We start from the raw sequence: 23110 nt of genomic DNA on the forward strand, positions 1-23110 counted from the left end.
ATCTGTACTCAAATCGGTATCGTCAAACTTGCCCGCTGTGTTAGGTTTCCATACCAAGCAAGCATCCAGATGGGTGTTCTTGGCTTCTTTTCCGTACGTCAAGAGATTTTCCAGGTACGCTCGGTAAGGGTAAATGTCCATTCTGCTACTGACCAGTTTGCTATTAAAATACAAATCCACTTCACTGAAATTGTTGACGGGGGCTACTTTATCTTCGTCCTTTATATCGGGACCGTCTGTCGACGTGTCGATCACTTTCACTTTCAAGTACAAGTAACTGCAATACATATTGATGTAATCTTCGGGCTGTCCTTTGATTTCAAACTCGATAGGAGCTGACCCTGAGTCCTTGACAGAGGAGATGGGATGAAATTCGACCCATTGGAATTCTTGCATCGTCATCATAGTAGGCGGCATGGCAAACAGATCCAGTTCCGGCTTCAAACAGGCACAAGACTCTCGAAACATCCTTTTTGTTTCTATGATTCAATAATCAAAAACGTCTAAGTCTCGAGCAGATCTTCTTTTCTTAGTCTTTCTAGCTTTATGAGTGTGAAGTCTTCTAAAGGGGTGTTTTCGTCGTCTCTTTCTGCCTTGTCCTTGCTGTGGCGTCACGGAAGCGGAAATGCCTGACTCAGTAGCGTTTGAAGCAAGACGTTTTTGCCTGCTCTCAAGAACGCTTCTTTAGGGTTTTGTTTGTCAGTGATGACATGTTGGCGAAATTATTTGCCGTGCGTCAATGCGGCATCTTTCAATGCATTCAAACCTCGTGTCACCATCGGTTTCAACACTGGAACCACCGAACGAAAGGCCGATTTCAACATATCTCCGAAACCATGTTTTTGTTGTCGAGCGACTCCTCGGTACAATGGATACATGACTTACAACTCGTTAGAGAATCGTTTTCGAAAATGGAGTTTCACCGTGACTTTACCTTTGGAGAATGGAATATTTTGTCCCAGATCTCCTTTTGTAGTAATGTTGTTAGTGTCGAAATACGCCTTGCTGACGGGTAAATAGTGAGTATGTACAAATTCGCAGTGAATGTGATAGGTATTTCCACCTTCCTGGTCATTGGCCGTGGTACTATCCACTTTGAAAGGAATGACCCGCAGTAACGGTACGAAGGTGTGTCCCACCACGTTGTACTCCACCACGTCGGAGTACACAAAGATCAAATTGAGTTCTTCGTTCAGTTCTACCGGGAATCCAAAAGCCCTGTAAAAGTCCATATTACTGTTGATCTTGGGGCCAAAACTGTGTGCTACCATATGTGGATGTCCGCCCAAAATTTCAAACAAACTACCATTAAACCTGAGGGACAATGTGTCGGTATCCTGACATTGTATCATTAGGCGACGAGCTGCTTTATGATACTAAATCTTACCACTTCTTTTGGCTCTGTTCAGGGCTTTGCCAAAGGCTACCTCGAACCTGTCCGTAATGATGTCCACCAAATGTTCACCACTAAAATAATAACCTGACGGAATTTTCAACGTGTAGATACTGAATGATGGATTGTTTGCTGACTTTGTGCCACCTGAAAACCCGATTTTAATAATTTTTTTTCTTGCAATTTGGCGTTCAGGATTTCGACCTGGAAAGTGTTTTGCTTTTCGGTGATGTTTTTGATTTGTGCAGGGTAAATCATTTCCGCCAAAGCCACTTCCCAATGGGCTTCGTGATCTGTTTGGATTGCCTGAGGTAATTTGGCCGTGTAACAACAAAAAGTGTTATTGGGAAACACTCCATCGAACTGTCACTGCGTAAGGTTAAGTAAAATTGGTTGTTGTTGTTCATATTTCCAGAGTTCTGTGGCTGTCCGAGGAGTAATTGGAAGTCAGAGGAGTGTCCCGCCCAAAATGTTGAGGGAGTGGTGACTGACGTTGGACGCAAGATTCCTGTTGTTCCCGTTTGAGGAGTATTTCAGGGAAGGATTGGGAAGAAGGTAACCGATGCAACTGCTCAATAAAATGGTCCACAATTGTTTGTCACCTTGTTGCAAACTCAAATTGGCAATGGTTGCACCGATGACACAATACACTACAAACATTTGGCAGAAAAAGATGATTTGCGTTTTAGGCACACGTTCTCCACACCACGCCCACTAGGATTGCTTTTGTAGATCTTGCAGAGAAGAAGTGGGTGAAGGAGTTGTCATTGCAGTGGAAGCGGAAACTGAGGCTGTGTGGAAGGTCATGATGGTTACTTCTTTTTATAGTCGATGACTTGCGAGGCGTCGATCCAAAAATCAAAACTGGGAGGATATCCTTTCCAACGTACTTTGACTTCTTTGACACATTTGCCCACTTTATGGGTTCTTTGTTCGAGAATGCTTTCGATGTCGTACACTTCGTCTTCTTTTTGGTCACGCGTTGTAACTCGGGCAAATAAGAAGTTCCTATTAACACTTCCTCATTCATGTCTTCTAATTTATAGACGACAGGATGACGACCATGCACTCGTCCAGTGACACGAAACAATTTCTGTGGTCCAGTTGGGTAAGTAACCTTTGTCGAAAGTGCGTTTGGATTTGCCAATGCGCACCGAATCTCCTACTGCCAACACTCCACTTTTCTTGGGGACAGCCTCTGTCGGGGACATACCAAACAGGCCTTCAGGACCGGTCATTTCGTTGTCGGGAGTCACTTCTTGAGGGGCACCTCCAATGCTTCGATGGTAGGCTTCGTTGTACGCTTGAACCAGGTGTGGTAAGATGTCGATGTTCTTGAGAGTGTGTTGATGTGTAAAATATTTCCACAAGCGGTCTTTCAAGGTACGTTGAAAACGTTCCAAGATGTTGGCTTTGGTTTCGGGATTCTCGGTGGTGAAAAAATGAATGTCACGTTTCTTTAGTTCTTTTTGGAAAGTTTGGTTCAGAAATTCGATTCCTTTGTTGGTTTGCCATCGAAGAGAGTGACAACCACTTTGTTTCAACACCAGTTGGAGGGCTCGTACTAATTCACTGCTCGATTTGAAAGTCAATGGCACGACCCATGCCAATTTGGAAACGACGTCGATGACACAAAACAAATTTTTGTAGCCACGATTGTAGGTGGCCAAATGAGAGACATCGGCTAAATCGTCTTGCCACTGATGATCGATACCCTCCACGATTTCTGAAAAATGTTCGTCGAATGGGTTTGTGTAAAGTGTACATGGCTTGTTTTTGCAACCATCGTTGCACTTTAGATAAACGGAGACTTTTCAGTCGTGTTTTGGCAGCACGATACAATTTCTGAACTCCTCCGTAACCTGCAGAATGGGATGGATCGTAGTAAATGCTGGCTAACACCTTCTCCATTTTTGTTAATAAGTCACCTACTCTTCGCTGTCGCTACTTTGGAAGGGGCGAGATGGTGGTTTGGAAACGGATTTACGTGTCCGATGTGCCACGAGAGTAGACGTCGAAGGTATTGATGGAGGTAGTAATGAAATGGCTTTGGTCTTCTTTTCTTTTTTCTCTTCTGGTGTTTAGACAAAGGTATGGTGCCTTTCAAGACGTTCAAACAACATTCGCACACGGTAACGATGACATCTTTGGAGGCTGTTTGAATGAGTTTGTTTCCGCATGGGTGGAGAAGCTTCGGACAGGACAGACAACATGTCCCCATGTTTGGCTAAACGAGGAGACAGTCCTTTCCTTTTCTTTCCTTTGGGTTAAGAAGAGGGATGACTTTTGGGGGGGGGGGGTGACATCTTTGGGTCTTTAGAAGCACAAAAACAATGATGCCCATTCTTTTCTTCAGGCCTTTTTTTTATACTGGAATGGGTGGCCACTAATTGTCTTTGCGACGTATCAACTTGATGACAGGCATCACGCGTCGTGGAGGAGTTCGCAACGGACTAAGTCGGGACAGGTATATCTTGGACAAATTCAGTGAACTCTGTAACATGCCCGATCGCTCTTGGAATTTGATTTTGGGAACAGGTACTTTGTGAGCAGCTGCCACTGCAGATAAAGATGAGGAGGGTGTTTTTGTACACGCGGGTTTCCATTGTTTCATCAAATGAGGAAGAACGGTTGTCAAATTGGGTTTGGCTGGCATCACCAGCAACGGAGAAGTGGAAGAACCTGAGGCTACTAGAGACGCAGTCACCGTCGCTGAAGGTCGTGGTTTGCAAATGTTTGCGTCCTGGCCGAAATGTCTCTCTTGCGAGTAGAAGCTGTTTTCTGAAAGCTTTTCTTTTTCTGGGGACTTTTCTTTTTCTTATTGTGTGGGCTTTTCTTTTTCTGGGGCTGTGACCTGGTCTTGACACAGTTGCTCTTTTTCTTCTTTGGGCTTCGTTTGGCTTTTTTGGGAGTGGCTTTTTTCCTGGGGAGAACTTTGGCGGCATTAGGATCCCATTTTAAGAGGGAGTGAATGATGACACCTCCTAGAGAACCACTCCATCCAGGTTTCAAAATGATTGCTTTTTGGTTTGAGTGTCGATGTGGGGATCGGCCTGTTGCTTCAAGGCTACTTTGTTTCTGTGAAAAAAGCGTTTGATTTTATTAGGAATGTGAATGATGCCTTGCAGTAATTGAAGTACTGTAAACGTAAACCATCGTAAGAACGATTCATTCTGACGGGAAGATGAGACTGAAGGCACGTCATGTTGACGCTGTGTGAGACAGACCCAAAGTTCTCGGGGACGTGTACAGGACAGATCCTCCGTCTTGACACCATTGGTGAAAGAAATGGGTACGAAATCACAAATAATGGTAGGTTTTAGATCCACGAGTAAATAGGCATCTGGGGTTTGAATGGCATCGTCGTACGCATGAGTCAGCCAAGGCGTTCCTAACTGTTTGGCTAAGGCTTGCACTTACGATTTATCTCTGGGGCTTTTAAACAAGACCACGTAATGAGCATTGAGACTGATGGTGCGATGGGCTTTACTTTGTTGAAACAAATTTTGAGTAATGTAAATGATACTAGCATTACGGTGATGCCCTTTGCGCGTAAACCACAGTTTAATTTCTTCTTCGTCTTTTCCTAACATGTCATCGAAAATGACCAGATGGGTTTGACGGGGGTCAGACACAATTCCGTCTTCATCGCTAGGAATACCTTCCACAAACACGATGGAATCGCCTTGACTTTCTCGCAAGAGGTTGTACACTGATTGCCACTCTTTGTAACACCACACGATTCGTTAAGGTGGACGATCGATCAAATGATGTTTATGTTCGATCAAACGTTTGACAAATTCAGTTTTGTCTGAACCAGTTAAGATGTTAAAGGGATGGCGGAGATACAAGGCCTTCCAACTGGCACGATCGTGTGTGTTCGTTTGAAAGTGGAGGAAGAGGGAGCAAAGACAGCAGAGGTAGCCGCAGTGCAAAGAATGTCACCTTTGACACAAAGATAGACAAGATAAGAGTTTTTATACCTTTTCAGGACACGTTTATTGTAGGTCAAAATGGAACAACACGAAATACAAAAATACATAAAGCCAAATGGTTACGTACAGCAATAAAAACACATCAAAACGATCAAAGTGGAATACAAACAAGTCACTGTACAACATGTTTTTGGTAACCAAGGTGTCCTAGGGACAGTGTGTAATGTGCTTACATTCTCTACATGGGGTAATGTCACACAGGTGTCCTCGCGGAATGGTCTTTCGGGAATGTCCATGACAGTCCTGTCCTGAAGGGAGTGGTTGTCCACGGTGACGGATTTTTCATGGTTCTGTCACTAACACAGGTTTAAAATTTACTTTTTTCTCTGAACGTTTGAATGGAGGATCACGGCTCTCTGGCATAATTGGCCACTTCTTTGGTCCAAGCCTCAAAGCCCTAATTTTTCCAATCACGAACATCTGTCCAATGAGGGTGTAAGTCACCAGCTACACACACATCGTCATGCACATCTTCGGTACCTAAACGTACACGAATCTTTTTTCTCCGTAGAGTTCGAGAAGTATCCAGATGGAAACGCAAGGCTTTGAACAAAATGAGTTTATCGTGGACATTTAAAGGGACCACTTTCATGTTTTGCTTGGTGGTAAGTAATGTTCGTAAAGAGTCCAAAAGGAATCGGCTGGTAAACGAAATCACAGAAAGCAAGTCACTAAGACACACAGCAGACGACGACCCCAATTCAATGGACACAGTTGTTGTAATAAATGTTGGTAATCTTCTACTGTTTTAATACTCTCATTGATTTCCTTCCACGGAATCTGTTGTATCACTTCTGATAAAGGTTGTGGCATGGTAGGTTGTTTTTATACGTCTTTTTGTCGGAGGCAATAAGTGTACTTTCTGCACAGAGATGATCGTACTCCAGAGGCAAATCTAATTGGTTTAATCACTACGTTGCACATCATAAGACACTGTTCACAAATTTCCTCTTCCACTAAGTTTACGTTGTGTAAAAGATTTTGGTAATCCTCTAACTCTTTTTCTGGAATTCGTTGCGGTATGTCTACCTTAAAGAAGTCCATACCTTCTCGTTCACGTACAGTTAAACAATGTCTGACCACTTAAACACTTTCTACTGAATCAGTCCTCTTATAGCATTCAGGTACCATTGGTTTAAACATCGGTGACGTAACGGATGAAATTGTTCTTTCCGTCGAACTTGTATTTTGACCAGCTCTCGGTAAATGCGTTCTCTCAACTCCACAGGCAAACCACTAATGTTCTCCTTTAAAGTATCAATGATCATGTCAGTATTATTTTATTTAAAGTCTTCTCCTAGAGAGAAAGTAATGAACATAGTGAATAATTTCTGACCACTGTCATTCAAGGTAACAGTCAAGAATGTCAATAAAATCTTCTGATGCAAACGGTCTAAAGCGGAATAATACAGTCACCCACTGAGATGTTGTTCTGGCAAGTCCCTGCCAAACTTTCTTGTAGATCTTCTCATGCAGTTCGTTTGGTAATCCTTGAATATTATGTTTTAAATGGGTCTAGGTGTTGTCCAACGTTTGACTCCTACCCAATCTGGTTTCTTAAACGACATGGTATGTCACTTCAGTAACTCGGTCCCACTAAAGGTAGGTAGTGACAATTCGGAGACCATCGAGCATGTTCCAGGTACACCGAATCTTGCTGTTTCCACTGGTGTAGTGACACACCACAACTGAAGCACTTGTCTTTATCCCATTCGCCCAAGTAGAAAAATCCGGCTCTGACTAATTCTTCGGGGGTAGGTCCTCCTAGATATTTAGGCCATCTTCCTTGGAAGGTTTGGTATCGACTTTCAAAGTTGCAGTAATCAGGCAAACGCACAGTGAGCGAGAATTTGTGTTTCACAGATTCATTTCGATGAGGGTAGGGTGAAATCCGTAGGAGTTTGCTCAGTTTTGGATGACATCCGTAGGGTGGTAGCTGAATGCTGTCACGTGAAGTTTGACATCCACAAAGAAAACCAGTAAAGAGTCCACGATAACGAGTGACATCGCTTTCGAATCAGTCAGGTTTGACACGCACAGCATCACTTTACATGGTAGGTGTAGTGGTAGTAGTAGTTATAACAAAGTTCCCATGATGCTTTACTACATCGCTGAGGTCACAGCGTATGGCATCGCTCTCATCGTAAGGCACAGCATCGCACTCCACTTGAGAATCACCGAACTTGAATAATGTCTATTTAAAAGGATTCATCTTTCTCGCTTGGTCTTGGTAGTGACCATGAACTATAGATTTCGGACGTTGTCCCTTTTCATATGCTGACCAATATCGACGTGACCTTTCAGTAAAGTGAAGGGGTTGGGAAGCTGTACTCGTTTCTGGTACACGATTTGATACAGTTTTTCCCAGGGTCGACTGACGATTTGGTGAGTGGGTAAACATACAATCTTGTGCGGTTCGTAGGTGATCACTTTAAAGTTTCTATCCTCTCCAGACTGCATGGCTTCGTTCAATACCCCTAAGTTCACCACCTGACTGTTGCGATAATTGAGAGTCAATCCTTTTACTTTACATTCCGTGTGCACTTTTCCTTGTTGGTCCCGGTATTCTTAGCCGTAATTTTTAGGACGGCCACTAGCAAAACTTAGAATCTTCTTGTCCGGGTGTTCGTCTGACCAGGCTCCTAAATGGTCTCCTTCGATGTCAGGGTGACGTTCACCTAGGCGATCGATGTAGATGCAACTGTCCGTGTCAAAGTACAGGACGAGATCACCTAACAATTCTAAAGCTTCGTACAATTTTAAGCGAGTATGAGCTGTCACGTAAGACGCAATGATCACATTTCCAAATTCGTCAGCTTGTACAAAGTCCAGTTCTTCTTCGTAATTGACTAAGATCAAATCCTGACGAACGACGTCCATGTGTTTCATGTATTTAGTTTTGTCGTGAATCACATGGAGTAGGGAAAGGTTCTGTCAAATACTCCGTCTTATGTAAACACAGTCGTTGTGCCATTTTACCCCATAAGCAATTTAACATCACTTTGGCAAACGATCACCTGCCTTCATTTTTCTCTACGTGGTCTAAAGTAATGCCTTCCTGCTCCAATTATTTCTCTTTGAATTTCTTTTGGTCTTCGGGAGTGTGGCAACAGGAAGGATCGCCGCTGGCTTCTTGTTTCGGTTTCAAAAAGGCATCCACGTAGTCTACGAAAATGACTTTCTGAGTCTGGTCGCCCTTGTGGTACTGTTCTGTCTTGGGAAAGTGGTAAATTTCGTACACTTATAACATTTGGTATCCCATGTCCAGAGCTTTGAACAATTCCACTGTGATCCACGTCCCCGTCAAGGCGTGTTCTTCCTGACTGTGCTGACAAGGCTGGTCTTGATTACACGTTTCGGCACAAGTACGGCACAAGGGAAACATCAGTTTTCCTTGACAATGGTGAGGTAATACCGGATGATACAAGTCGGTGGGAGGCATGACTTCGCACTTTTTCAGTCCTTCGTAATGTCGAATGTTGTCCAGGTCGATGTGTTCCATCAGCAAATGCGGGTGACCTGCGGAAAAACGACAATATTTGCGCTCGTTAGGATACAACGAACACACGTCCAAGTATTTAATTTTTTCTCCTTTCTCTTCGTCGGCTTGATACAGCAAACATGTGGCATTTGTTCTTCCTCCGTACAAACTATTCCGCGGGTTCAGTGGGTCCACCAACATGTAACTTTCACGATGCATTTAAATTCGGGATCGGTTTTCAAACGGTGATCGTACTCGTGTTCCCACATTTCCATTACTAATTGGTATCCTTGCTGTTCTAATTTCAACCGCAACTGACAAGTGTCCTGGTACAAGTCTTCCATAGTCCGTTGTAAAAACTGAGTTTTGGTGCCACGTTGAGGGTAGCAAAGAGGACATCCGTGAAATAAGCAACCGCTAAACTCGTACACGATCTGAGGGCAATGACTAAAGATAGGCTCTTGTATTCACTTCTCGCATGCTCGATAAGCCACGCAAAAATTAGGAATGTGAAAGCCAGTCTCTTGCATGCATTCGAAATTGAAATAGATGAAATCGCCTTTCTTCTTCTTCAAGTCATCGTCTTCCTCTTGATATTTGGAATGGTATTTTTGAATGTAGCATTGGTGTTCCAAGTCCACGATTTGGTGACAAATATGACATCGTTTCTTTCCTGAACATACGTGTGCCTTGGCATTATTGGTACGTGTACCTTATCCACAAGTAGGGCACAATCTCAGGAGTTGACAAGCACTTTTCTGCTGTGAACATTGCGTCTTCAGATGTTGTTGGTGACAAGCAGGGCTGACAAAAGTGCGCTGACAAGCAGGACAATGCACTTGTTCTTGTCCTTCGTCCAGACAGGGTTGAGAGGCCAAACTTCCTGAGCATTTTCATCCACAATAATAACTGTATCCTAGGAATGCAGTGATACTGGTGATGGTATCGAAGGGAAACATCAGTTTTCCTTGACAATGACAAAGTCGTGATAATAGACTTGAATGTATTTTCCGTCTTTGAAATCTTTTCCTCGAAACAACAAAGTTCCGCGCACTTCTTGAGGGTGTACTTTCAAGGTGTAGCGTGGAGCATCTTGCAAGTTTTGAATTTCAAGAATGCCACAGGATGTGTGTTTGGACAGGCCAACTTGCTATAACAGGAGTTCTGCTTCTCTTCGCTGTTTGGCACGATTCGAGTTTTGACTAGTTTGCCAAGCTCTTTTTTCATTTTACCATGGCGTTCTTGTCGGCATACCTTCGTCCCACCACGATGGCACGGGCTAAAGACATCTGGTCTTGAGGGTTGCCAATTTGGACGAGGCTACGCTTGATGCTACGAAGGTCGTCCACCAATAACACTTTTCTGCGTTGTCCGGTCCTTTGGGGAGAGACACGTGGGTCATGAACAGTGTCGCTTTTCCATCGGTGATGTGAAACTTGTCATTGGATTGTTGCATGTATTGAATCTTGTCGATGTTTTTGGAAGGTGTATATTCTGCTGGGCTGCTAAACTCGATCCAAACGGGGGACTTGAGACTGTCGTGATGAATGGAAAGTCTCAAACGATCGTCTGCTTTGGCTTGACACTGTGGTTTCACTGTGGTTAACAAAGAATCGCACACATCAGTGACGAAGCCATCTGCTTTCTCCAGGGGTACCGTGGACTTGAAATCTTTAAACTTCACTATGTACGTGTAAGCTGTCTTTCTACATTTTCTAGAGGAGCGCTTTACCGTCTCTCGAATGTGATAGTACTTTTCAGGGTTTACTAATGGTGGTGAACTTTGACTGGGTGTACACTCTCTGGGTCTGGATTCTGCCTCACTCACGTCACCTTCAAAATCACTGGCATGAATTTGTGCCAAGACTTCAGTTTGTGCCCCTTACTTTCTTCTCCTTTCTCCACGATATGATGCGATCGTTTCATCTTAACGGCGAAAGGTCAAATGACTACATTTTAAAAGCCATCGGTCACTTTATATCCATATCAGACCAGCGTATATATAAAGGGTGTGTGCCTTCCCTTCCAATATTCATTTCCCTCTCAAACCGAGCAGAACGATAGAAGAGCCCACACAGATCGAACTTCTGATCAGAGCTTTGCGAGGTGTCATAAGAACGTTTTCTTCAGACAAGCCGACGGACTACTCCCCCCTCCTTTCGAGATAAAAGTAAAGATACTTGATATATCTGTAAGAAGAGAGGACATTGGTTTTCAGAGTGCCCATACCGTAAAAAAAAGTAAGACAGGTACCAGAAGAGACAAAAGTCAAGATACCTGTTATCATTGTCAAGAAAAAGGACATTGGTTTTCAGAATGCCCTAAGAAACAACAGGAGCAAGAGGAAGAGAGTGGTTCGGAACAGGAAGTAGAGGTACCCTCCCCAAAGGAAGAACTCAGACACGTAAAGAAAGAGAACAAGGAGAAGAAAAAAAAACGAGGAGAAAGTGAGGAAGAAGAGGAGGAAAAGACTGTGATTGTGAAGAAATTAAAGAGCAGAAAGAGTGAACAAAGACACAGAAGAAGTCTATGAACTTTTTAAAGTGTTGTGCTGTGAATTGAATTGTAAAATTTTTACCAGAACAGACCAGGCAGAAAACGTAAGTGTCTCTTGGTTTTGATTTTTAGAATAAGGACCTACAATCACGCACGCACTCACTCACTCACACACGTACATCATGGGCAGAAAAAAACGGTTTTTGAGTTTTAAATGATTTTGGCAATTTAAATAGTATCTCTTTTCGATTGTAGTGCGTGGCCCTAAATAGGACCATTGGGTATTTGCTTAAAGAAACAAACTCAGGAAGACGTAATCATCTTTAATTGTCTTAAGCCTTTGCCATGGCCAAGGCCTACTTCTGGACTGGCTCCTGTCGATGATGATTTGGTAGAAATCACTAGGGGTGGTATCGTAGGCGTAGTAACAGGGTTGGGTTGTTTGGCTCGGGAAGGTCTTCTTCTTTTGGGTCGTAATAAAGACGTCTGATACATTTGTTTCAGACTCCTTAACTCTGCTAAAATGTTTATGAGTACCGTTACCATTTGGCTTTCACTATTCTCCTTCTCTCGTAGATCTTGTTTCTTCTCTGCTGCTTCTTCCTGTCGTTTCCTTCTTGCTTCTTCTTCTTCTCGCTGTTGCTGTTGACGGAGAAAAGCTTGTTCTGCTTCTTTCTGCTGTTGTAAAAAATTCGCCAATTCTTCCTTCTGTCTCTGTTTAAAATCCTCCACGTGTGGTAAAGAAGGAGAAGGTGGTGAAGGTACTGGTGCCGGAACCAATTCTTGCGAAGAAGAAAGAAAATCGACTAAATCCCAATTAAAGTCGATCTCTTCTGGAAGTAGACCTGTGTTGACATTGGTAGCCGCTGCTATACCATCGCTTCTCGTCTCCACGGCCGGTGCACCCCAATTCATTGTCTTCTTATTTTCCGTCATGTTTGAAAACTGTGTCGCATGGATTGACTGCACACAGACGCTACCGCATCTATATAGGGAATGTGAGGTCACAGTCCGCTCTCTTCGGATTGGAAGACTGAGTCCGTGTTGTGACTGAATTTTGTAACGCGTGTTTGGATTGGTGAATAAATTCAATCCGTTTCGATCCGCCCTTCCCCTATGAATAACCGCAGTTCACTGCATTCCTTCACCTGTTATCGTCTCAAAATGTGGACAAACATAGAATCATCTACTCCCAGGCATAGGGAAGGGAGTTACAACCGACCAAACTTTAATGGAATAATTTAAACTATATCATATGATGAACAAAACTTAGACTAACCCTGACAAAATTTTTATCTTTATTCTTCTTGGAGACAAACAAACTTATAACACCTTATGGGTGGACAGGGATACACAAAGCACAAAACATCATTAGAAAACCAAGGTGTCACTTCTAAGTCTTAACCAATTAAATGTGTTGGGACGAGACTAAGAGGTGTCAACATAGTAGAATCCTCTACTCTCGCATCGACAATGCTGTTCCGTACGGACTTACTCATGTATGTCAGATCATCATGGACAATTATCAGGATCACCGATACGAGCGTTTGGAAAAGAAGAATTTGTGTGGAGAGACAAGACTGTTTGAAGAGAGTTCTCATCTACGGTCCAGAAGTCAGAGGAAGTTTGAGGGTTTGAAGAAGACCTATGCGTTGCCCTCTATGTTAACGGAATGATGTTAACATAAACGTAAAGGTCTTTTTCAGGGCCACTCATATGCCGCGAAAAGATTTGCTTTCTTGCCTAAAAAAGTTTTATTAGTTGTTTGTGCTGTATATGTTGTCTATTGTCTGTGTTCTCTCTGTCTCTGTCAGTTCAGTTCCCGCCAAGCGTTCTGATGTTTTTCCCCCACTGTTTGTTCGATTGAGGTCAGCTCCTTGCAACATTGTTGCTAATCGTCAGTATTGTGACGTCACGTTCCCTGTTTCATTCCTATTGTCCATATATAACACCCTAACCTTTTGTCCGTAGACAGGCCCAAGACCTTTTTGACTGGGTTTTCCCTTGTCCGTATAAATCTTGTCCGCATACAGGCCCAGGTGTGGTCTGTAATGTATTTTCCCATTGGTCGTATATCGCCCCCCTTCACTACTTTAGGCATTTTGAATGTCTGAAAACGAAATCCAAACAATAAAACAGTATTCTTCAAGCATTGTTTGTTTATAATTAGCTTCCACTATTATTCGTGCAAAGTGTCAGTGACAACTTACTGAACTTAATTACCCATTAGATATTCTGTGTCACCCACACAGTATTGTGTACCTGTTACACTATACGACACACAGTACACGTGTTTAAGAAAGAGGCTTCATTCAGTATAGTTTTACAATTGTTTTCGGTAGCTATTTTAATTCTTATCACAGGCATAATAATGTCTGTAAACGATGGTGAAACCGGACACAGATGAGTGTTGATAACGAAACGAATTTCGTGTAGTGTATGTCACTAAAATAGACTGCAAACTTGCCAAAGCCACACACAAAATGTGCTAACGAATATAAAAAAATCTCTTCATTTTCATATGAAAACAGTCATAAACAGTCATAAATTTCACAAAATACACAATTTAAAACAGTCTATTTGCAACTAAATTTGTGTCGTAAAATGTTTGTTATAAAGTTTGGAATTTCTTTTTATCGATGTTGTAATGCAGCCTCTAATGGCATTGGCACAGAAAATAGTGAAAAATATATATACAAATCAGCTGTTTTTACCTGAAGCAATTTATAGTAAAAAGACAATTAATGGTTGCTTTAAAGCAGATATACATAAATATTTCACGAGTAAAGTAGAAGCATTTTTGTATTATCACGAGGGCTAGTTGCCCCCTTCCCTCTCCGCAGACGTCCAAGAGAGGCTATTCAATATATTTCACTTTTTGATTTCCTATCTTCCGGCTTTCTAATACTTACCCACTCGAGTTTCTAATACTTACTCACTCGGCTTCCTCCTCATTGTGTCATCTTGCTTCTATATTTCGCTTCCTCTTCTACAACCAGGATCTTAACCCTTTTACTGCCTCCGTTTCCATTTCTGGATCTGTTTCTTTCCCCATTTTATCTTTTCTTAGCTTCCCTTTAGCTTTCCATTCACATTCATTCCATCTGTTTTATCTTTAGTAGTGAACATTTCGCTTCTAGTTCTTCTGCTCACATTTAACTTCTCTTTTCTGAGCTTTGTGCGTTCTTCTTCCATTCATATCTAGCCATTCGCTTCCTCGTCTTTTTCTCCTCTATAAACTTGTCTTCCTTCTACGACAATATTTTCTCTTTCCGATTATGATTCTCAATCTATGTTCTCCATCCATTCGTCCGCTATCACTCTGTCATATATCGCGTCTTCTATACTATTTCTTTACATCTGCGCCTGCGAATGTCATTCCTATTTAAATCAAGTTTCACTACCAATTACCTTCTAAGACAATATATGTGATATTAATTTCCATACCAAACATACAAATCTCCAATAAATTCATTTGGGGTTCGATAGAGCACGTTAGCGCTTCAGATTATATCTTTGCTTTTCTAATATGTTTAGATATTCAGCTTGTATATATGCCACGTTTGCTAAGCCCCAGCTATAAACTCATGTATAAGCTATAATCTACCTTTCTTGGGAATATTACCGCGGCCTTGTGTTTGATCTCTAACGATTGCCGCGGATTTAGAGTTGAACTCTTATGCAAGGTTACAATGACCAGCCAGAGACCGGAAACTGAGTCGCCAAAGGCAACCGGTCGCGTCATTTAACAAAGGCTTGCTGTCATCACAGCAATATGTTAAGGGTTAGTTCAAGGATCAAAAGGAGTGTCCACGGGGTGAACATGGTGTGTTCTTATCCGTCCCCACGTTGACAGACAGCGAGAGGGACATTGTCTGTTAAGTTTGATTGGAGCGATCTACAGCGATATCCAATATTTAAAAAAATGAGATAGAGGGCGTGATTACAATTCAGACCCGAACGATACCTTCCGAATCGTAAGAGTAATTTATTATTCTCCTGAAAGGATTGCAGATCAATAGGGTTTACTCAGACGAAGAAGCCACACGTAATATGGCGGCGGAACTTAGAGGTAGATTCTAAGGAAAGACAATACTTCGAAAATGTCAGTAAGTTATTTGCTCGATTTTGCAGAATATTACGACATCATAATTGTAATTATTTGTAGTATGTACACCTAATTACTATGATCATTTAGTCTATACAATTTCCTTTGTAGTGTTTCATTTACATGCGTATTCGAGAAATGGGCTTGGGATTTACGTGGAGAATTATTAGATGCGAGGCGGAATTATATAGATTGTTAGTTTGTGGTCAGAATTAATTTTGTAATTCGCTGTTAGGTTACTTCGTAGTAAACCAGTGCATTTAATAATGCGTTATGTTAGAATTTACACATGCTTGAACTGTGAATTTGGAAACATGGTTGAAATGTAATATTAGTTAATATGGACGTATGCATATATCAGAGCATGTATATTAGAATATTTGCGTACTTTGTATGAGTTGTAAGGTAAAGAAATGCATCTGATTATTGCGATATTGTTTAGTATAACGGGATCAGAAATAGGTACTGATGTGACAGAACTTATTGATGTATGTATAAGAAGTAATTGATAGCGTGCTGTATTATGACGTTTGTTTTACCATACAAGAACGTATGGGTATCTCGATGTCAACGAATGCGCGACCGAAGAAATTTAATAGCCGTTATCTGATGTTGGGCTATGTATAGTGTGAGATGAGAGGGCTAAGGAAAAAGATTGTACGTTCTTCTGTTTTCACAGGAACCTTTTTAGGGGACAGAGAACTTCCGGTTCCATTGGGTCCCGAGTTTTCAAGAGTTGGAGACGGAATTGAGACTGTAGCCGAGACAGTCGAAGTCGACAGAAGTGTGGTCGTGGGAAAAAATGGAGGAGGAGGAGTCTGGAGAAAGTGGAGGAAGAGGAGAAGGAGTTTGGAGAAAGCGTAGGAGGATGAGAAGGAGTCTAGAGAAAGTCGAGGAGGAGGAGGAGAAGAGGGAAGTTGGGGAAAGGTCGGGGAGGAGGAGGAGAAGGAATTGGAAGAAATAAGAGAGAGAAAGGATACAACAGATGAATAGAAATACAAGGACAATGGAACTCATTTAATCACACTGCTAATCAAGTGATGCAATAGGCTTATTATAGGGTCGAGCGGAAGGAGTGTAATTGGAAATTTGAGTCATTTGGTTATTGAATTGTTATTAAACTGTTGTATATTGAATTTCAACCTTTTTTGTATCTTTAATCATCTAACCGTCAGCAATGCTGACTGGGGGCTCGGAGCTTCACATCTATCTTTCACTAAATTTAACTTCGATACAATATAAAACCTGGGTGGGGCTTCTATAATAGCTTAAATAAAATATTGGGAGCACCCCACCCCAACCATATGGTTGGTCACTATATATATATATGATCATACGAGGAACACTGTAATATCGCTGTCAGCACTTTTTGGGTTTCCCGTAAGCTAATGGTTCAATCGGCACCGTTGTTCTTGTTTTGTTTTTATTTCTAGCTGCCAATATGCTCACTTCATATGAAAAACTTAATCAAAATTATCATTTACACCGGTAGGGTACGTCTTGAAGGAAGCACCTCTAGAAGCTTGGGCCAACGGTCATGGTATCGATGTGCCAGTATTCATCGGTAAGTGTTAATGAGGAACATACATTCCCAACAAAAAGAGAATTATAACAAATCTAGACCGTGCGTAAAAAAATGGCTATGTGGAGCTTTTATGTCTGCTGTTCTAAATATGTCTATTGAAAAGGGGGAAATCCTACAAACGCATCTTAAATGATGGACGCTTCGTGCAAATGACAAATCAATCAGGCAAAGAATGTAAAGTGGATTTGTGCATTACGTCATGTCAGCAACAATTTAAATAATAATAGCAGCTATTAAACATTATTTCCATACAAATTTAAAGTACAAGTTGTTGTCTGACTGATTTTCAATATTTTGGTACACATCTTAAATTTTATCTTTAAGTAAGAAATGATTTTGACGGGCCTTTGATCAGGAAGGTGTGTGGTTTTTGTTCTTGTAAAGAAATTAAATATGTTTCTGTTGCTGTAATTGCTTTGGGGCTCTTAAGTGTTTTTAATTTTCCTTCTGGTAATTGTAATGATTTGATGTCTTAATGGCCGTAGGAAAAATTACGTTCGTGTTTTATACATTTTCTTATTACCAGACGCACAGATTTCGCTGTTGTCTTCAGATTTATTAAATATCTTGTTTCTATAAGACAGTCAGTGTTACTAAAATACTCTAGACATATTTTTTTTAAAACTTCTTTCAACGACATTTGGAGAAAATCGGGAAGGGGAAACAATGTAAGGGGCATATTTGGCTCCGGTCATAATCCATTTTAACCTATTTATAAGTATATCATATTATATCTTTTGACATCATTCTACAGCAAAAAGTTGAAATGTTACAATAATAATTTCTGAAATGAAAGATATCATTTACAGAGCTAAATATAGCATTTAGTATAACTCAGTGTCAGCAAAAACGTGTCTTTTCCTAAAATGTATAACATTTGGAATTTTCTTTATTTGGTATTTGAAAATCTGTCTAGAGTATTTTAGTAACACTTTGACTGTTTTATAGAAACTAGATATTTAATAAATCTGAAGACAACAGCGAAATCGAATTACCGTTCCATGACATTATCCATATCTCCTCTGTTTATTGTTATGTATATTTAATTGGAATATGTGTTGACTTGTATCCAAGAGTATATGTCATGAATATTTGATTTGTGCAGTGTTATTGACCGTTGTTCATAACTGAGGATAGGAGTTTGGGCCACATGACCAATATTATTTAGGGTAAACATGTTTACTTGGTTTTGAATTCCATACACAGCCTCGATTCGGACCTTGCAAAATTCTAGGGACGAGTTTTGGTTATACTTTAATGGAATTTCCATTAATATGACCCGATACTGGTTCTATTATTATTGTTTATGCTTTTATATTAGGATTGTTGATGTTAGAATCACTCATTCCGATCTCAATACCTGAAGTAGAATCAGTTTTCTTAAGTTGTGTTCAGTTTTAAGATCAGAGGATTTATTTATTTACATCATGCATTGGAATTACAAAGTGCTCTTTTACTTTTGGACTAAATCACTATTTTAGGACTATAGTGAATTCATTTAGTCGTTTAGATAAGTTTTGTATCACACCATTTTGATATATCAATACTGTTAGCACATCAATACTATTCCAGGCTATTGGTACATCTGCACATTCAACATTGAAATTTATCGGAACACCACTGGAAATCATATTTGTATGACCCATATTTATATAGGATGTGTTCTTGAACAATATTTATATTCTTAACCTCTTCTTCCTCCTGGACGAGTGTCGCCATAAGTTCAATAGTTAAGTTCAATTTACCTTTCACTTTACCAAATTGTTTAATTCTTCTACTAATGATCTAAATCAAAATATGGTTCAGTGATATTAAAATATTTCATACAAATGTTGCTTGTAACCATTGTAATATCTATACCTATTTAATTTTATTTTAGTGAATCTCTGAGTCCTATTCTATAATTTTCTTCAACATGTTGTTTATCCGTACGTCTTAATTCTTTTCTAATTTGAACACGTATTAAAGATGGATGCATTTTTTCTAAACTAATTTGTTAGCGGTTCATCAATTACTTGAGTCTTCATTTCGATTTACTTTTGAAACTTTACATATATTGTTTTGATAAATTTCAAAACTATTTGATCTAAGTACCAAATATTTAAATATAAATTTACTATTTTGATTTATTCAAGTAAGAAATATTTCATTATATATTTCACTATTTGATTTATTTTACAAACGACAAAAATCAATATAGCTTTAACTATTTTGATTTATTTAAGTAACAAATATTTCATAACACTATTTCGTTTATGTAATGAAAATTTAATCTTGGACATTTGCAATAAATTTTACTAAAAGCCCATCTCCACTCTCTGGTCTATTAACTCTCTTGCTGAAGCCATAAAACCACTCGTAAGGCCAGGACTCTTCACTAATTCTGATGGCGAATTGGATGGGTTGTTGCCGCAAGTTCCTTGCCGCAAATTAGCTCTGATATCGCTGAATGACATGCGAAACTGCATTTTAGATATCTCTAGTGCACAACATACATGTAATCTTAAGCACTGTCCACTCATGTCAGGTGGCTCCAGTTTGATGTAATATTCCCTACTACTAGGACCAATAGTAGTGAAGTGGGTCACCCTAGCCTCAATGGGAATTATCATTACAGAGACCCCTGGGTCACTCTAGCCTCAATGGAAAATTAACATGGAGAAAAATCGTGGGTCACTCTAGCCTCAAGGGGAATTTAACATGGGAAAAAGTCTTGGGTCACTCTAGCCTCAAGGGGAATTGAACATGGGGGAATAAAGTGTGGGTCTATTTAGGGACAAGGGGGGAATTGAACATGGGATTTGTTTTTTTTTTAAATTTAAAAAAAGGGGTAGGCAATGGAAAGTCATTCTCTTTTCGAGAAATATGGGTGGCCCTGAAAAGGGCCTTTGGGTTTTCTTCTTCTTCTTCTTCTTCTAACTCCTTAACTTCTTCCACCATCCTCTTATTTTTTCCATCATTCCTTTCTTCTTTTCTGTTTCCGGCATCCAGTCCGGGTGACCCATGGCTCGGAACTTCTCTTGGATTTTCATCCAGTTTGCGTTTAGTTTCTCTAGTTCTTCCTTTTTCTTTCTACTTTCTTCTTCTTTTCTTTCCTTTGACCACTTTTCTTTGATCTTCTTGACCTCTTCGGTCAGCACATTCCTCATTACTTCTTCCGCTTTCTTAAGCTTGTCTAAGCCCCACTTCATAAAAGACCAATCTGTCCATTCTACAATGTCTTCCAAAAAACACCTTACACTCGTCACATAAACTATCGCTTCTTTCAACTTACCCACTTTCACATACGGTGGGTTAATTAAACCTCTGATTCTCTTCTCCTCATCCTCTATCATTTCTTTTATAATATCGATGGCTAAGTGGAAGCTGGTTACTTGTCTTGAGACGAAGTCTTTTGTCACTGCATGCCTCCATTCCTGTTCAAGCCTTTCTGCTACATTCAATCCATCCACCATCCAATACCAACTTCCCATAAGGTTGTTGTACAAAGCTGAAGCTGCTGGCATCTTCTTGTTTGCTTATTCCGTAGAATGGGCTCCAATGGCAAACACTGTAAGTTTTATACTTAAAGCGCGGACGTGATTGAAAACATCCCCCCAAGACATAAAATTGATATTACCAAGATCATGACCAAACAACGCGCGACGTGAAGGAAAACATCCCCCACTTTTCTCATTTCGTATAATAAAACCCAAACTATACTCTCCACATACGCTAAGAAACAATAAAAAAACCATAATCTACTATTCACACAAACTTACGTGAACGGTTACAAACACAATCACTAACACACAAACACATACACTCGCATTATTAAGAAAAGAGTTAGTGTTTATATTCACACTACTCTACCTACACACACACACACACACACACACACACACACACATTGGCAAATGTATAGCTATTTCTTTTCTAGAGTATTGGGTAGCCCTGAAAAGGGCTGTTGGGTTTTTTTTGAACTCCAGATGCACCTATCTAATGATGGCACCTTCCTGGCCTGGCGCCACACACGCATCTTCTTCCCCAGTCTCCTTTCACCTTTCTTCTTGGGAGTGCAGAGGCGGGATGATTGGCTTCAGCATCCCAATCCTCTGTCTCTGGTATCTTATAAGCCATCCTCTCTCCTATTTTCTTTTCCTCCTCTTCCCTCTCTCTTCTCTCCTCCTCTTCCTTCTTTATTCTTGCCTTTTCTACTATGGCTTCCGCGGATAGTTCATTTACTATGCGCCTGGCATATTCCAGGTGCATCTGGAGTTCTAGCAGTTTCACAATTCTGGTGTTCATTCTTCTGGTCGTGTTGATCAATCAACAAGGGTAGCTAGACTGCCGAGCGAGTTTCAATTTATACTGAAAGCGCGGACGTGATGGAAAACATCCCCCTAAAAACATAAAATTCATCTTACCTAGATCATGACCAAAAAACAACGCGCGGACCTAAAAGAAACACTCACTCACTTTTTTATGCTACCCATTCCTATTCTAAAAATTTTTTGTTATTAACCACTTCAATAGACTGTGGATACGCAAAGCAATCCAATCTAACCCCAAATCTACACCTCAAACACCAAAAAAGACATCATTTTAATCTACTATCCTCACCAACCTACGTGAGCACTTACAAACACACAATCTTATACACAAACACATACCCTCACATTTTTTAAAAAAGAGTTAGTGTTTATATTCACACTACTCTACCTACACACATTGGCAAATTGATGGTTATTTCTTTTCTAGAGTATTGGGGTAGCCCTGAAAAGGGCTGTTTTTTTTTTTGTTGTTTTTGCTATGGCAATCTTTTCTAGTTTCTAAGAATGCGATGTCCTCTGAGGATAGACTTTTTGACGATAGGTCTGCTTCTTCGGAAAGAGAAGAAGAACTCTTTGGTGTCGATACGACAATCGACAAAGCCTCTGTCAGCTTCAGGTTGCTGCTGCTGCTGCTGTTGTTGTTGTTGTTGTTGCTGTTGCTGCTGTCTCTGAAGTCTGTACTTCTCTGTCCATTCTTCTTTCTCCCTGTTCACTTCTTCTCTGAAGAGCTCTTCTATCAGGTCTTCAGTGACTTTTAACATTCTCACATTCTCTATCTCTTCTGGCTTCGGTATCAGACTGTGTCTGACCCTATGCAAATTCACGTAGGCTTCGTTGAGCTTAGCTAGTTTGGAGCACATCTTCGTAGGAGGATGAGTCAACTATGGATGGTTAGACTGGAAACAACCCCGGTTCTTAAAGTCAAAGCGCGGACGTGAAGGAAAACATCCCCACACGGTTTTCGAGTCGCAACGTTCAATGAGTGTCATGAGAGGGATAGTAAGAAGTGAAAGAGCATCAATCAAACATTCTTATAGCTAAACAAAAGACAAAGGCATTTTTTTCAAAACACAACATTTTTTTATTCAAAAATCACTTAACACTAACCAACAACAACTCTAACATTTTTAACAATAATCCAACACTATAACATCAAACATTTTTTTCAAATCACAAACATTTTTTCTTCAATTCACACTCTACTTTAAACAGGGCTGACAACGTTGTGAATGAAATTGTGATTTCCATTGTTGGAAGTCATTAGGCCATTGATGGACACTACGTTTCCTAGCTTGAGACAAAAGATAAGCATAATGGTCACAAAACCATCGATCTACTTTCACATCATTTCTTGAAGAAGAACGAGGATCAAAATGAGTCACTAAATGTTCTAAGGAATAGCCCAGGCTGCGATGATGCAGAAAATACACACAGTACTGTCCACACACCAAGGAATCTGTGCCTTGTAATTTCACATTATTGAATCGGATTGTCTGAGCATTTCTTCTCATAAAGTCGATGATATCGTCTTCCAAAGGGGAAATCCGTACGAATCGAAATATTCCACACGTCCTTCTTGAGGAAAGTAGACGGCTACCCAGTGGGTTCCTGGGAGATGACTGTCGTCCGTGTTGATCACGTAAGCTTGATGGTCTTTAGGTTTGCGATGAGGGAGTTCATCTTTAGCACAGACGACAGGATTCCAAGAAGACGTATACGAACTGTGGTTCAAAAGGTAA

At 40.6% G+C, this 23110-nt stretch overlaps 1 protein-coding gene across 1 annotated transcript in view; it reads left to right on the top strand.

Annotated features, from left to right (window-relative positions):
- LOC149786209 (uncharacterized) overlaps nt 1–23110 on the top strand; it is a 47510-nt gene that overhangs the window by 5107 nt on the left and 19293 nt on the right. Inside the window, exon 4 of the mRNA XM_089976579.1 lies at nt 16966–17037. Coding sequence (XP_089832705.1) covers nt 16966–17037 — 72 coding nt within the window. The remainder of the gene's footprint in view (nt 1–16965; nt 17038–23110) is intronic.

Source organism: Sinohyriopsis cumingii, chromosome 12, assembly GCF_028554795.1.
Source record: "Sinohyriopsis cumingii isolate HCF-2022 chromosome 12, ASM2855479v2, whole genome shotgun sequence".
Classification (NCBI taxonomy): Eukaryota; Metazoa; Mollusca; class Bivalvia; order Unionida; family Unionidae; genus Sinohyriopsis; species Sinohyriopsis cumingii.